This window comes from Saimiri boliviensis, chromosome X, assembly GCF_048565385.1.
Source record: "Saimiri boliviensis isolate mSaiBol1 chromosome X, mSaiBol1.pri, whole genome shotgun sequence".
In the NCBI taxonomy this organism is placed as follows: domain Eukaryota; kingdom Metazoa; phylum Chordata; class Mammalia; order Primates; family Cebidae; genus Saimiri; species Saimiri boliviensis.
This window is the reverse complement of record NC_133470.1, coordinates 44,299,862-44,312,041: the sequence shown is the minus strand read 5'-3', so window position 1 is coordinate 44,312,041 and position 12,180 is coordinate 44,299,862. Positions and strand designations below refer to the sequence as shown.

The following is a 12,180-nucleotide window of genomic DNA, read 5'->3' as shown; positions in this document are numbered from 1 at the left end:
TTTCCAGTTTGTGGCTGTTACAAGTAAGGCTACAGTAAGCATTTATACATGTGTCCTGGTACATCGGCCAAGGATTTCTGCTGGGCGTTTTTCTAGGAGAACTGTTTCCTCATATGGTCTACATATGCATGGTTGAATAAGGCTAAAATGTCCTCCAGAGATTGTACTGATTTACAGTCTCATCAGCAGTGCTCCTCCTCCTCCTCACTAACACTGGTCATTGTCAGTGTTCTAAATTATAGCCATTCTGGTGGTGGTAGTGAGGGGTAGTTGTATTACGTTGTGCTTTAAATTTGCATTTCCCTGATGAATAATGAGATTGCACACTGTCTCACGTGTCCATTAGCCATCTGAATATCTCGATCTGTTACGTATCTGTTCAAGAAGGCTTCTGACTGCTGGGTATTCTGCTTTTTCTTGTTATTTTCTTGTTCTTTATATGTTCTGGGTATAAGTCCTCTGTTGTTTATACCTGCTCCCACTCTGTGGATTGCAATTTTCTTTTTTCATTTTTTTGAGATGGAGCCTCACTTTTGTCACCCAGACTGGAGTGCAGTGGCATGATCTTGGCTCACTGCAACCTCTGTCTCCCAGGTTCAAGCAATTCTCCTGCCTCAGCCTCCCAAGTAGCTGGGATTACAGGTGCCTGCCACCATGCCTGGCTAATTTTTGTATTTTTAGTAGAGACAGCGTTTCTCCATGTTGGTCAGACTGGTCTCGAACTCCTGACTGACCTCAGGTGATCCACCCGCCTCAGCCTCCGAAAGTGCTGGGATTACAGGTGTGAGCCACCGTGCCTGGCTGCGATTTTCTTCTTAAAGAAGTGATTATCATAAAAGTCAGGGTAGCAGTTAGCTCTAGGAGCAGAGGGATTGTGGAATGCTAACTATGGACTCTTTCTAGACCTATGGAAGGATAACTCACTCAGCCATGCATGTCTGTTTTGTATGCTTTCCTGTATGTATGTTACATTTCTCAATAAAAACGTTTTTAAAAGACATAACTACGACCCATTAACTTCACCTCCCTTGGCTGGGTGCAATGGCTCACGCCTGTAATCCCAACACTTTGGGAGGTCAAGGTGGGTGGATCACAAGATCTGGAGTTCAAGACCAGCCTGGCCAACATGCTGAAACCCTGTCTCTACTAAAAATACAAAAATTAGCCAGGCGTGGTGGCAGGCGCCTGTAGTCCCAGCTACTCAAAAGGCTAAGGCAGGAGAATCAGTTGAACCCAGGAGGCAGAGGTTGTAGTGAGCCAAGATCGTGCCACTGCACTCCAGCCAGATGACAGAGCAAGAAATCCATCTCAAAAAAAACTTCACCCCCCATATATACTTAAGAGAGGGTGTACATATGTGCATGAGGAGACATGAAGAACGTTCCTAGCAGCATTGCTTATAATTCATATTGTATTTCAATGAAATATTTTAAATCAACAAAAATTGATAAACATTTCTTTAGTAGGCTACCTCCTGTGACATAAAAAGGAGAAAATAAGAACATGTTCTCAGCTGCTGTTATTTGCATAAAGAAATCTTAATCATACAGAGAAAAACTAATTAACCTGGTCATATGTATTAAAGAGAGCTGAGCAGACAGCAGAAAGACGGATAAGAGAATTTAGACCATAGAGCCTGAGTACCCGTTATCTGAAATGCTTGGGATTAGAAGTGTTTGGGATTTGGGATTTTTTTTTTTTCCAGATTTTAGAATATCTGCATTATTCTTAAGTTGGGCATCCCTAATCTGAAAATCCAAAATCCAAATGAGCATTTCCTTTGAATGTCACGTCAGTGCTCAAAAAACTTTAGATTTTGGAGCATTTCAGATTTTGGATTTTTGGATTAGAGATACTCAACCTGTATAGCTTTTTATATATCTTTAATTTTTTGAGCCATTTTTCTATGCTTTATTCAAAAAAATTAAGTTTAAAAAAACTACTACCACTATCTTTAGAATGATATGATGCTGCTGCATCCATAAAACAGAAATAGCACGGGGATATTCTGAAGACAAAAAGGGCTACTTAAAATAAAAAAATATAACAGCATTAATGAGAGATATAAAAGAAGATTTAGAAGATAAAGTTTTTTAAAGAGTACTACTAGAAGACAGAGCAAAAGAGACAAAAATGGAAATCAGTAAAGAAAATAATTTTTACAAAGGAGCATCAACAACCAAATGAGAAGAGTTTTCGAAAAGCAGAGAAAATGTACATGTAAGTAGAAAAGGTCTAGGAAGAACCTGGAAACAGGTTTTCAAATTGGGCATAAAAATGATTTCTAATCTAGAATTGTAGTCTCGGCTAAAAAGCCAAATTTAGTGTCAGAATGAAATAGGTATATTTCCATGGCATTCATGTTTACATTTCTACATATATATTTATACGGTTATATGTATTCAGTAAATACATGCATGACATTTTCAGACATGCAAAGTTTCAGAAAATGTACCTGTCACGCATCCATTCTGAAGGATATCCTGGAGGATGTGCTCCCCACAAAATGAAGGGGTAAGCCAAGAAAGAGGAAGACACAAGCTCCAGGAAATAGGAGATCTGACCCAAGAGGAAAGTCAAGGGGATTTCCTGGGAGATGGTGAAGGGAAGACACCAAAGTAACAGCTCTGTGTCAAACTGAGAACGCCACCAGCCTTGACCTTAGCAAGTCAAGCTCCAGGAGAGATTTCTTCAAAGAGAAGACAATGATGCCCAGAAATGAGAGCAGCCCCACCTATTACTGGCTCTTTACTGTGTAAACCTGGGCCAAACGGTTTTCTCTAACCCCCAGTTTTCCCTTCTATGAAATGGTGACAGTAATGGCATCTAAGGCCAGGTGCGGTGGCTCACGCGTGTAATCCCAGCACTTTGGGAGGCAGAGATGGGTGGATCACCTGAGGTCAGCAGTTTGAGATCAGCCTGGCCAATATGGTGAAACCCCATCTCTACTAAATATACAAAAATTAGCCAGGCATGGTAGCACATGCCTGTAATCGTAGCTACTGAGGAGGCTGAGGTAGGAGAATCGCTTGAACCTGGGAGGTAGAGGTTGCAGTGAGCCGAGATCGTGTCATTGCACTCCAGTTGGGCAACAAGAGGAAAACTCACTCTCAAATAATAATAATAACGGCACCTACTACCCAGGCACAGTGGCTTGGACCTGTAGTCCCAGCTACTTGGGAGGCTGACGTAGGAGGATCACTTGAGCCCAGGAGTTTGAGGTTGCAGTGAGCTATGATGGTGCCACTGCACTTCAGCCTGGGCAACACGGTAAGACCCTGTGTCTAAAAATAGTAATAATAATGGCACCTACTTCATGAGGTTGTTGTGAAGATGAGTGGACACATGTAGAATTCGTGTAACAGTGCTGGGCATGCAGTAAACATTGTATGACTGCTTTTAATTATCACTGTGATTATCACCTAATGTGTTTGAACATATAGAAAGGAGATCTTAACACCAGGAAAGAATTTGGCGTTGAATGATTGATATGTATATAGTAATGCAAACAAATGACTGCGACGGAAAATTGTTAATTCCAGGGAAAAGAAAAAAGTTGTGCAGAAATAGTCATCACAGCATGGATACCATGGGATTCAATGATCAACACGGACCACGAATCTCACCAAAACAATGATATACCTATCTTAGCAAGGTGGGTTAGGAAATGTGTATGTGGGTGGGAGTGTAAAGGAAAGCTCAATCTCTGTCTTCCATAGTGGAAAGCCAATGGGTAAAACGCAAAACATTCTTTAAAACTATTAAAAAGAGTAAGGGTGTTTGCTTCTGGGAAGCTGGAATCTGGGGAAAACAAAGCATGGAAGAGATTTTTTAAAAAAGAGAGAGAACTATTTGATACCTTTTACCACTTGCAAATGAAACTAAGAGCTAATTCCAAATTAGGAAAGGGTAACAGATATTCGTAAAAATGTGCAAGAATGATAAAGCACTATTAACCTGAATATTTTCAAGAACCTCTTTTAAAATCCACAAGCTAAGATAAATAAATCAGCAATGGACAGGAGAAGGAAATTCACAAAATGGAAATAAATGACCAATAAAAATGGGGATGGGAGGAAATTTGCCTGCCTGGTATAAAAGTACCACAAATGAAAACTGTGAGATCGTTATCTTTCCTAGAGGGCTCTGGATGAATTCCAACCCCTGGGCACCTCTTCCTCCTCCTCACCTCACAGGCACTGCCATGTTCCCCTGGCTGGGGAGTGTCCTCGTTAGCTGGCATGTTCCCAACGGACTTGGACTTCAGCCCCTGGGCTTTCTTGCAGACAACTCTCGAATTCCAGTGGGATCGGTGGACTCAACGGGAACTGCTGGGGTCAGAAGGAAGATACTGCAGCCTTCACTATGAGATCTGGCCCAGGGACTCTGCAGAGACTCCAAGAACCCTGGAAAAACAGTGTCCATATGATCAGAGACGGGTAGCACTCACCACACAGAACATTTGGTTCCCTGGGGAACCAAAGTACAGTTCACTGCACTGGACACTGTGGGGTAGATCAAGTCCAGGAAACACATATTTTGGTTATTAATTAAAATAGAATATGAGCAAGACCATGAGATTTGGACTAAAATTAATAAAGGTTTAAATCCCAGCTCTGCCAAATTTTAGCTAGGAGAACATGAAAAAGCTTCTTCAGGCTTATTTTTCAAAATGAATTTGAAATATTTATCTCAAGTGGAGGTGAAAATTAGATGAGATTATGTTTCAATGGCACTTAGCACTGAACTGACGCCAGGTAAATACTTAATACGTGATAGCAAGTATTGTTGTTATAAGGAACTATGTAATGTGCAGAAACAGGTAATTTACACAACAATCCTTTCATCTATATGTTGTCATCATCATTATTATTCCATTTTATGCATACAGAATTAGAGGTTTAGCGGTGTTAAGTCAAACCCAGTCTATCTCACTCCAAAGTTCACGTTGTCAAAGCTATATCATATGATACCTTTTCCATGGTAGGCTCAAAATAAATGTGGTTCTGTTTGACAGACAGTGAAAATATGACCCTGAATTCAGAATTAAAAAGTTAAGTAAAATTCTTGAAACAGAAGAGACATGCTATAGAAAAGATAGTAACAGCCTGGGACTACAGTTTTTTAATTAACTCAAAAATATCCAGAGATAAAACTGTTTCCCCACTGAGGGAACTAGGGAGGAGAGAGTGTCTCTGTGTCCAAGTTGAGGTACAATTTTATTCTGATCAATTATTAAAGGCACTGTAGATTTAGTCATTCTTGTTAGGAAAGGGAAAATATCTACTTAAAAAGAAGAGAACTTAATTCAACAGAAGTAAGAATGAGATGAAGAGGAAAAAAGAAAGTAAAATAAATAAAGAGTAAAATAAAAGGCATGAGCAAGTTAAATTTTAAAAACACTAAAAGGATGTTGTATCAAAGCAAGAGAGAAAATATGCTTTCTTCTCTTATAGTCAAGGAACTTTTACAAATTCTTTCAAATAACTTGGCTACCAAAAAATCTGATAAATGTTTTAATGTTGGGAATTGACAGGCTTACATTCTCTGATCGTTAACATAAGATGTTCAACAACATCAGTCATTAGGAAAATGTGAATCAAAACCATAATCTTTCATGTATTTGGAGACCATCTCACATCCACTAAAATGCCTAACAAGAAGACAAGACAGTAACAAGTGTTGGTGAGATGTGTATAAATTGGAGCTGTCATACATTGCTGTTTGGATTGTAAAATGGTGCACTCATTCTGAAGAACAATTTGGCAGTTTCTCAAAATATCAACCATAGAGTCACCATAAAACACAGAAATCTCTCTCATAGGTATCTATGCCAGAGAAATAAAAAAAACCCATGTCCACTCCAAAACTTGTACACAAATATTCACAGCAGTATTATTCATAGCAGCCAAAAAGGAGAAACAATCCAAATGTTTAATGTCAACTCATGAATGGATAAACAAAATTTGGCACATATATATATATATATATATATATATATATATATATACACACACACACACACACACACACACCAATGGAATATTATAACATTTGGTAATACAAAAGAAGTACTGATACCTACTATAACATGGATGAACCTTGAAAATGCTACTCTAGGTGAAAGAAGCCAGTCACAAAAGACCACATATTTTGTAATTCCATTCATGTGAAATATCCAGAATAGGCAAATCCACAGAGACAGAAATAGAACAGTGGTTGCCTAGGGCTGGGGGTATGAGGTGGCATGAATGGTGAACGTCTGCTAAGGAGAACAGCATTTCTTTTGGGGGTGTTGAAAAGGTTCTAAAGTTAGATTATGGTGATGGCTGCACAACTCTGTTAATATACTAAAAACCACCGAGCTGCATACTTTAAGTGGGTGAATTTTATGGTTTTGGAATAAACCTAAATAAATGTTATTTTTTAAAAGGGGGAGAAAAGAAACTTTTTCCTAAATAACCCAGGATCCAACTGGGAAATCAATACAGATTTACCAGAAGTTATGAAATACAGCATTATTTAGAGTGAAATTCACTGTTTTAAACAGCTTTAGTTTTAATTAAAGATAAATACAATCCCAAAATGAGCTATGTATTCAACCTAAAACATTAGAAGTAAATAAAACAAAATTAAGCAAAACTAAAACTAAAACCAGGAAGTAATTAATAAAAATAAAACCTTTACTAAATCAAATAAATATAATAGGAGGCTTAAAGAAAAAAAGAGCTGGTCATTTGAAATGACCAATGTAGCCAGCCACAATGGCTCATACCTATAATCTCAGCACACTGGGAGGCCAAGGTGAGAGGATCACTTAAACCCAGGAGTTTGAGTCCAACCTGGGCAACATAGTGAAACCTCATCTCTACAAAAAATACAAAAATTCGGCATGGTTGTGTGTACCTGTAGTACCAGCTACTCAGGAGGACTGAGGTGGGAGGATTGCTTGAGCCTGGGAAGTTGAGGCTGCAGTGAGCCATAATTGTACCACTGCATTCCAGCCTGTCTCAAAAATAAATAAATAAATAAATAAATGGAAATGACCAATGTCATAAAAAACTCTCTAGCAAATCAGATAGAGGAGTCAAGTATGTGTGCATATATGAGAGAGAGAGAGAGAGAGAGAGAGAGAGAGAGAGAGAGAGAGAGAGTGTGTGTGTGTGTGTGTAGATTAGGAATAACACAAGATAATTATCATCAACATTAGACATTAGGAAAATACAAATTAAAACCCAAATCTTCCATTTGATTAGGAGACCATGTGTATGCAAGAGAAACGAAAACATATGTCCATTCCAAAACTTATACACAAATATTCACACCAGCATTATTCATAATAGCCAAAAAGTGGAAATAATCCATATGCCCATTAACTGATGAATGGATAAACAAAATTTGCCATATATATATATATACAATAGAATATTATTACTAAATAATTTTATTACTAAGTATTATTACTAAATAATAAATTTTATTACTATTATTACTAAATAATAAATTTTATTACTATTATTACTAAATATTACTAGTCTAAATATATATATTACATATAATAGTCTAAAATGGTATTAAATAGATCATCTGAATAGGTACATAACTATTACAGATACTGAAGCCATGATCAAAAAGCTTCCAAACGAAAGTTTTCAGGCCCAGATGGCTTCAATGGAGAAGTCTACCAAACATTTAAGCATTTAAATAAAAATCAGTACTTATTCTACACAATCTCTTCCAGAAAACAGAAGAGAAGGCCAGGCACAGTGGCTCACGCCTGTAATCCCAGCACTTCGGGAGGTCGAGGAGGGTGGATCACAAGGTCAAGAGATAGAGACCATACTGGCCAACATGGTAAAACCCCGTCTGTACTAAAAATACAAAAATTAGCTGGGTGTGGTGGTGTGCACCTATAGTCCCAGCCACTCGGGAGGCTGAAGCAGGAGAATCACTTGAGTCTGGGAGGCAGAGGTTGCAGTGAGCTGAGACTGCACCACCACGCTTCAGCCGGGCGATAGTACGAGACTCCGTCTCAAAAAAAAAAAAAAAAAAAAAAAAAAAAAAAAAATGTAGAAGAGGAGAAAATCGTCCCCAACTCATTCAATGAGGCCAGTATTACCCTAAAACTAAAGCCAAACAAGGCCAAGAGCAGTGGCTAACACCTGAAATCCCAGCACTTTGGGAAGCTGAGGCAGGAGGACTGCTTGAGCCCAAGAGATTGAGACCAGCCTGGGCAACATAGTGAGACTCTGTTTACAAAAAATAATAAAATTAACTGGCTGTGGTGGTGTGTGCCTGCAGTCCCAGCTACTCAGGAGGCTGAGGTGCAAGGATCACTTGAGCCTGGCAGTGAGCTGTGATCACAACACTGCACTCCAGCCTGAGCAACAGAGTGAAATTCTGTCTCAAAAAATACAAAATAAAACCAGACGAGGATAGTTTAAAAAAGAAAACTATAGACCAATATTTCCCATGAACTTAGATGCAAAAATGCTAAAAAAAAAAAAAAAAAAAAAGCATTAGCTAATCAATTCCTGCAATATATCCAAAGAATTCTATATCACAACCAAGTAGGGTTTATTTCAGGAATGTAAGGCTAGTTCAATATTCAAAAATCAATCAGTGTAACCCTCCATACTGGCAAGCTAAAAAAGAAAAAAAAATCAAAAGATCATAAAAATTCATATGATGTTGATGAAATTCAACACCCATTCATGATAAAAACTACTGGCAAATTAGGAATAGAGGGGAACTTCCTCAAATCAAAAAAGAGGGTCCAAAAAAGAAAGCCCTAAAGCTAAAATCATACCTAATGGTAAAAGGCTGAATATGTTCCCCCTAAGACTGAAAACAATGCAAAGATGTCCACTTTCACCACTCTTATTCAACATAGTACTGGAACTTCTTGCCAGTGTAATAAAGGAAGAAAAGCAGAGGTATAGAGATTGGAAGAAAAGAAATAAAACTATCCCTGTTTGTATATGACACAATTGCTCATGGAGAAAACCAAAGGAATCTACCAAAAAAGGTGTAAAACCTAATAATTGGGCTCAGCAAGACTGCAGGATGCAAGACCAACAGACAAAACTCAATTGTATTCCTATATATAAGCAGCAATTTAAAAGATAATACCATTTATGACCACTCCAAAAAATTAAACACTTAGGTATAAATTTAAATAAGACGTGTACAGAACTTGCATGATAAAAACTACAATACACCATTGACAGAAATTTTAAAAGATTTAAATAAACAGAGAGACATACTATATACATGGATTGGAAGATTTGGCACAGTTAAAACTTCTTCCCAAGTTGGTAAACAGGTTTAACGCAATTCCTATCAAAATCCAAGCAAGATGCTTTAGAGACAAGATTTTCTAAAATGTATATGGGAAAGGCAAAGGAAACAGAGGCATTGAAACACTTCTGAAAAAGAATAAAGTGCGATGAATCACTCTATCCAATTCAAGACAGCATGGTAGTACTGGCAGAGGGACAGACACACAGACAATGGACCTGAATCGCAAACTCAGAAAGAGCCCACACATAAGTACGGCCAACTTATTTTTGACAATTGTGAAAGACAAGTCAATGGAGAAAAGATAGTCTTTTCAGCAAATGGTGGTTGAGTCTGGACATCCATAAGCAAGTAAATGCACCTCGACCGAAATCTCATACTTTACACAAAAAGTAACTCACAGTGGATCACAGACAGCAGTAAGGACCCATGGACAAATTACCATCACAGTGGAGAATTTGTCTCTCCTGAAGTAAAAGAAGAAATAGATTAAAAAAAAAAAAAAGACAGATTTTATATGACACAACTGACGACTAAATAATTAAATACTATTTTCAAATTATATACAGAACGTTTCTAAAAATGCACTACGTACTAGGCCGTAAGTCTCCTTGTATTTCAAGGAATGAGCTCCACGTAGGTGTTTTTCTAACACAGAAAACTAAGGTTACAGATCCATTACAAAGATAAACTTTTGCACACTGAAATCCCAGTTTTGAATAACTCCTCAGTAAAAGACAAATGAATACGAGTTAACACTCTTAAAAAACATAATGCTCCAGACCCAATGGGGCTTAGAATGAACTTTAAGACCTTAAGGGTGACATTAGAAAAGAGAAAAGCCTGAAAAATGATGAGCGAATCATCCAACTCAAGTTAGACAAACGATTCCATCGCTGACCACACAGAATCGCCTAGCACTCACCCACCCCGGTTCCCATCACCTCCACATCCCTGGGCACTGAACGTTGAATCCTCCTGACAACTCTGTCACCCCGGCTGAGAACCGGCGAGAACCGCAGCCGCTTCCGGTCACTACCCCTAGCACCGCCCTTTTTCGGGGTTTGGGACTTCGCCTGAGGGAGGGAAAGCGGGTTCCGCGCGTGCGCAAAACCACCTTTGAAGCCGCTATTAGCCAGGAGTTAACACGGAGAAATTACGGAAGTGAGGGCTTTGGGATGTTCGGTGCCCCTCCGCGACGTGGTCAGGTGGGGAACATGGCCGCGCCCAAGTCGCGCTTCCCAATGGGGTACACCATGTTGGAGGAGGGTCCATTCCGTACTGAGGATGAGGACACCTCTAAACTCACAGAGCAGGGAGGTGGAGCTATCCCGCTGGTGGCGGGAAGCACGGGTGGGGACGTTTCTCTGGGCGGGCTTACTGGAGGAGGGGTCTTTGGATCTGTAGTCTATGGGTCGGTTCAGAGAAACTGAAGGGCCTCTTGAAAAGAATCAGGGGCGGCCGCGGCTATCTCCTGGCAGATACCACAGGATGAGAAGCGGAGAGATGTCAGGCTGATTACAGGCTTTTCCTAGGACATCCCGCAAGGGAAGGAGGAGGAGAAATCAGGGTTGTGCAAGCCTTCCTAGGATATGCCAGGAGGTGGGAAAAGAGGAGAACTTGGAGTGCTGGGTTCTCCCTCCTGCTGTGCCTGTGGGGCTTGGATGCGGGGTTTTAATGCTCCAGCAATCTACCTGATCTCCCACTCCATCTACCCCAACTAAGAAGGGACTGTGTACCAGTACTAATAATTTTAAATGTGTCCTTAGTCTAATGCAGTATGTCAATAAAAATCTTTAGGAAAGCTTATTATTTTTATTTCCTCATGAAGTAAAATCTATATAGTCACGATACCTTTGCTTTGGAAATGTAGCTTTAATACAAGGCTCTACATCTACCCTTCCACCAATTGGCTGCCCCTTATCACCTCCAATGTGTAAATTCCGGAGATGCCCCTGCCCTGTGGGAGATGTCACTAGGGCAGAAGGGGAAGAAGTCGTGCAGTCCTTCACCTAAGAATGCCTATTCATCCTTCGAAACCAAGTTCAAGTATCTCCTCTCCAGGGAATCCTCCTGACAGAGCTAGAAGCCCGTGTGCCCTGCTGAAAGCCTTTCTGAGTCCTCAGGTGAGAAAAATCTTTTGAGAGGACCCGGTGTAGGTTGAAGTGTGGACTTGCTAGGGGTTCTCAATCCAGTCTTATCCCCTCCGGTCCTCGGTTTAACAATCTCGAAGGTTAGAGGTGTCCTAGTCCAAGTAGCCTCAAACTAATTCTTAGTATGCCAGATCCATCAATCAATAAGGGAGACTGCATACCAGGGGCACCATGGGCAGCTCACTAAGCAAAGGAAAAGGTACAGTTCTTACATGATTTTGAGGAATAGTGGAGTTGAGATGAAATTGAAAGGAAGCAGTGTTTTAGTGGGCTCAAAGCAGGGCTGTGTGTAAAGGGTCAATGTCAGGTCTGGACTGTGAAGTGAACCCAGAGTGCTGTTTCCTTGGAAACAATTTAGTTGCAGATTTTTGTGTCCCCAGATAACCCTTGCCTAAAGCTCTGCACCTGGGTTGAAAATTCAATGTTACTTCTCTGGAAGTGACTTGGAATCTCCTATAAGAGTCTGATGTTTCACCCTTACTGATGTAATTTCAAACAGCAATTTCTGATAGGCTATGATTGTAGAGAACAAAGTGTCTCCATGACTAAGGAAGCAATAGTCACTTAAAGTAGGGGTTCTTTATGGCATTAAAACTGCAGCATGTCCATAGAAGAAATAATGTTTCCTGTGAATTTTGCATTTGGCTTTATATGTGTCTGTTCTGCCATTCTGATGAATGGCAATGCACATTTTTACAGTCTGATTTCATTTTTATTTTCTTAGAGA

At 39.6% G+C, this 12,180-nt stretch overlaps 1 protein-coding gene and 1 pseudogene across 6 annotated transcripts in view; one reads left to right on the top strand and one right to left on the bottom strand.

The window, feature by feature from the left end:
• Window positions 1–10,431, bottom strand: part of ZNF81 (zinc finger protein 81) — a 74,084-nt gene extending 63,653 nt beyond the window's left edge. The window contains exons 1-3 of one of the 6 annotated variants that reach the window (XM_074392068.1): window positions 10,226–10,431; window positions 9,702–9,767; window positions 4,190–4,406 (exon numbers count right to left, since the gene is read on the bottom strand). In XM_074392068.1, the coding sequence (XP_074248169.1) occupies window positions 4,190–4,243 (54 nt within the window). In that variant the 5' untranslated portion in view covers window positions 4,244–4,406; window positions 9,702–9,767; window positions 10,226–10,431. Of the gene's footprint in view, window positions 1–4,189; window positions 4,407–9,701 lie in introns of all 6 variants that reach the window. The other 5 variants (XM_074392069.1, XM_074392070.1, XM_010350170.2 and 2 more) reach the window with 5 other exon arrangements.
• On the top strand, window positions 4,242–11,134 carry LOC101045943 (uncharacterized; annotated as a pseudogene).
• The last annotated feature ends 1,046 nt before the right edge of the window (window positions 11,135–12,180 follow it).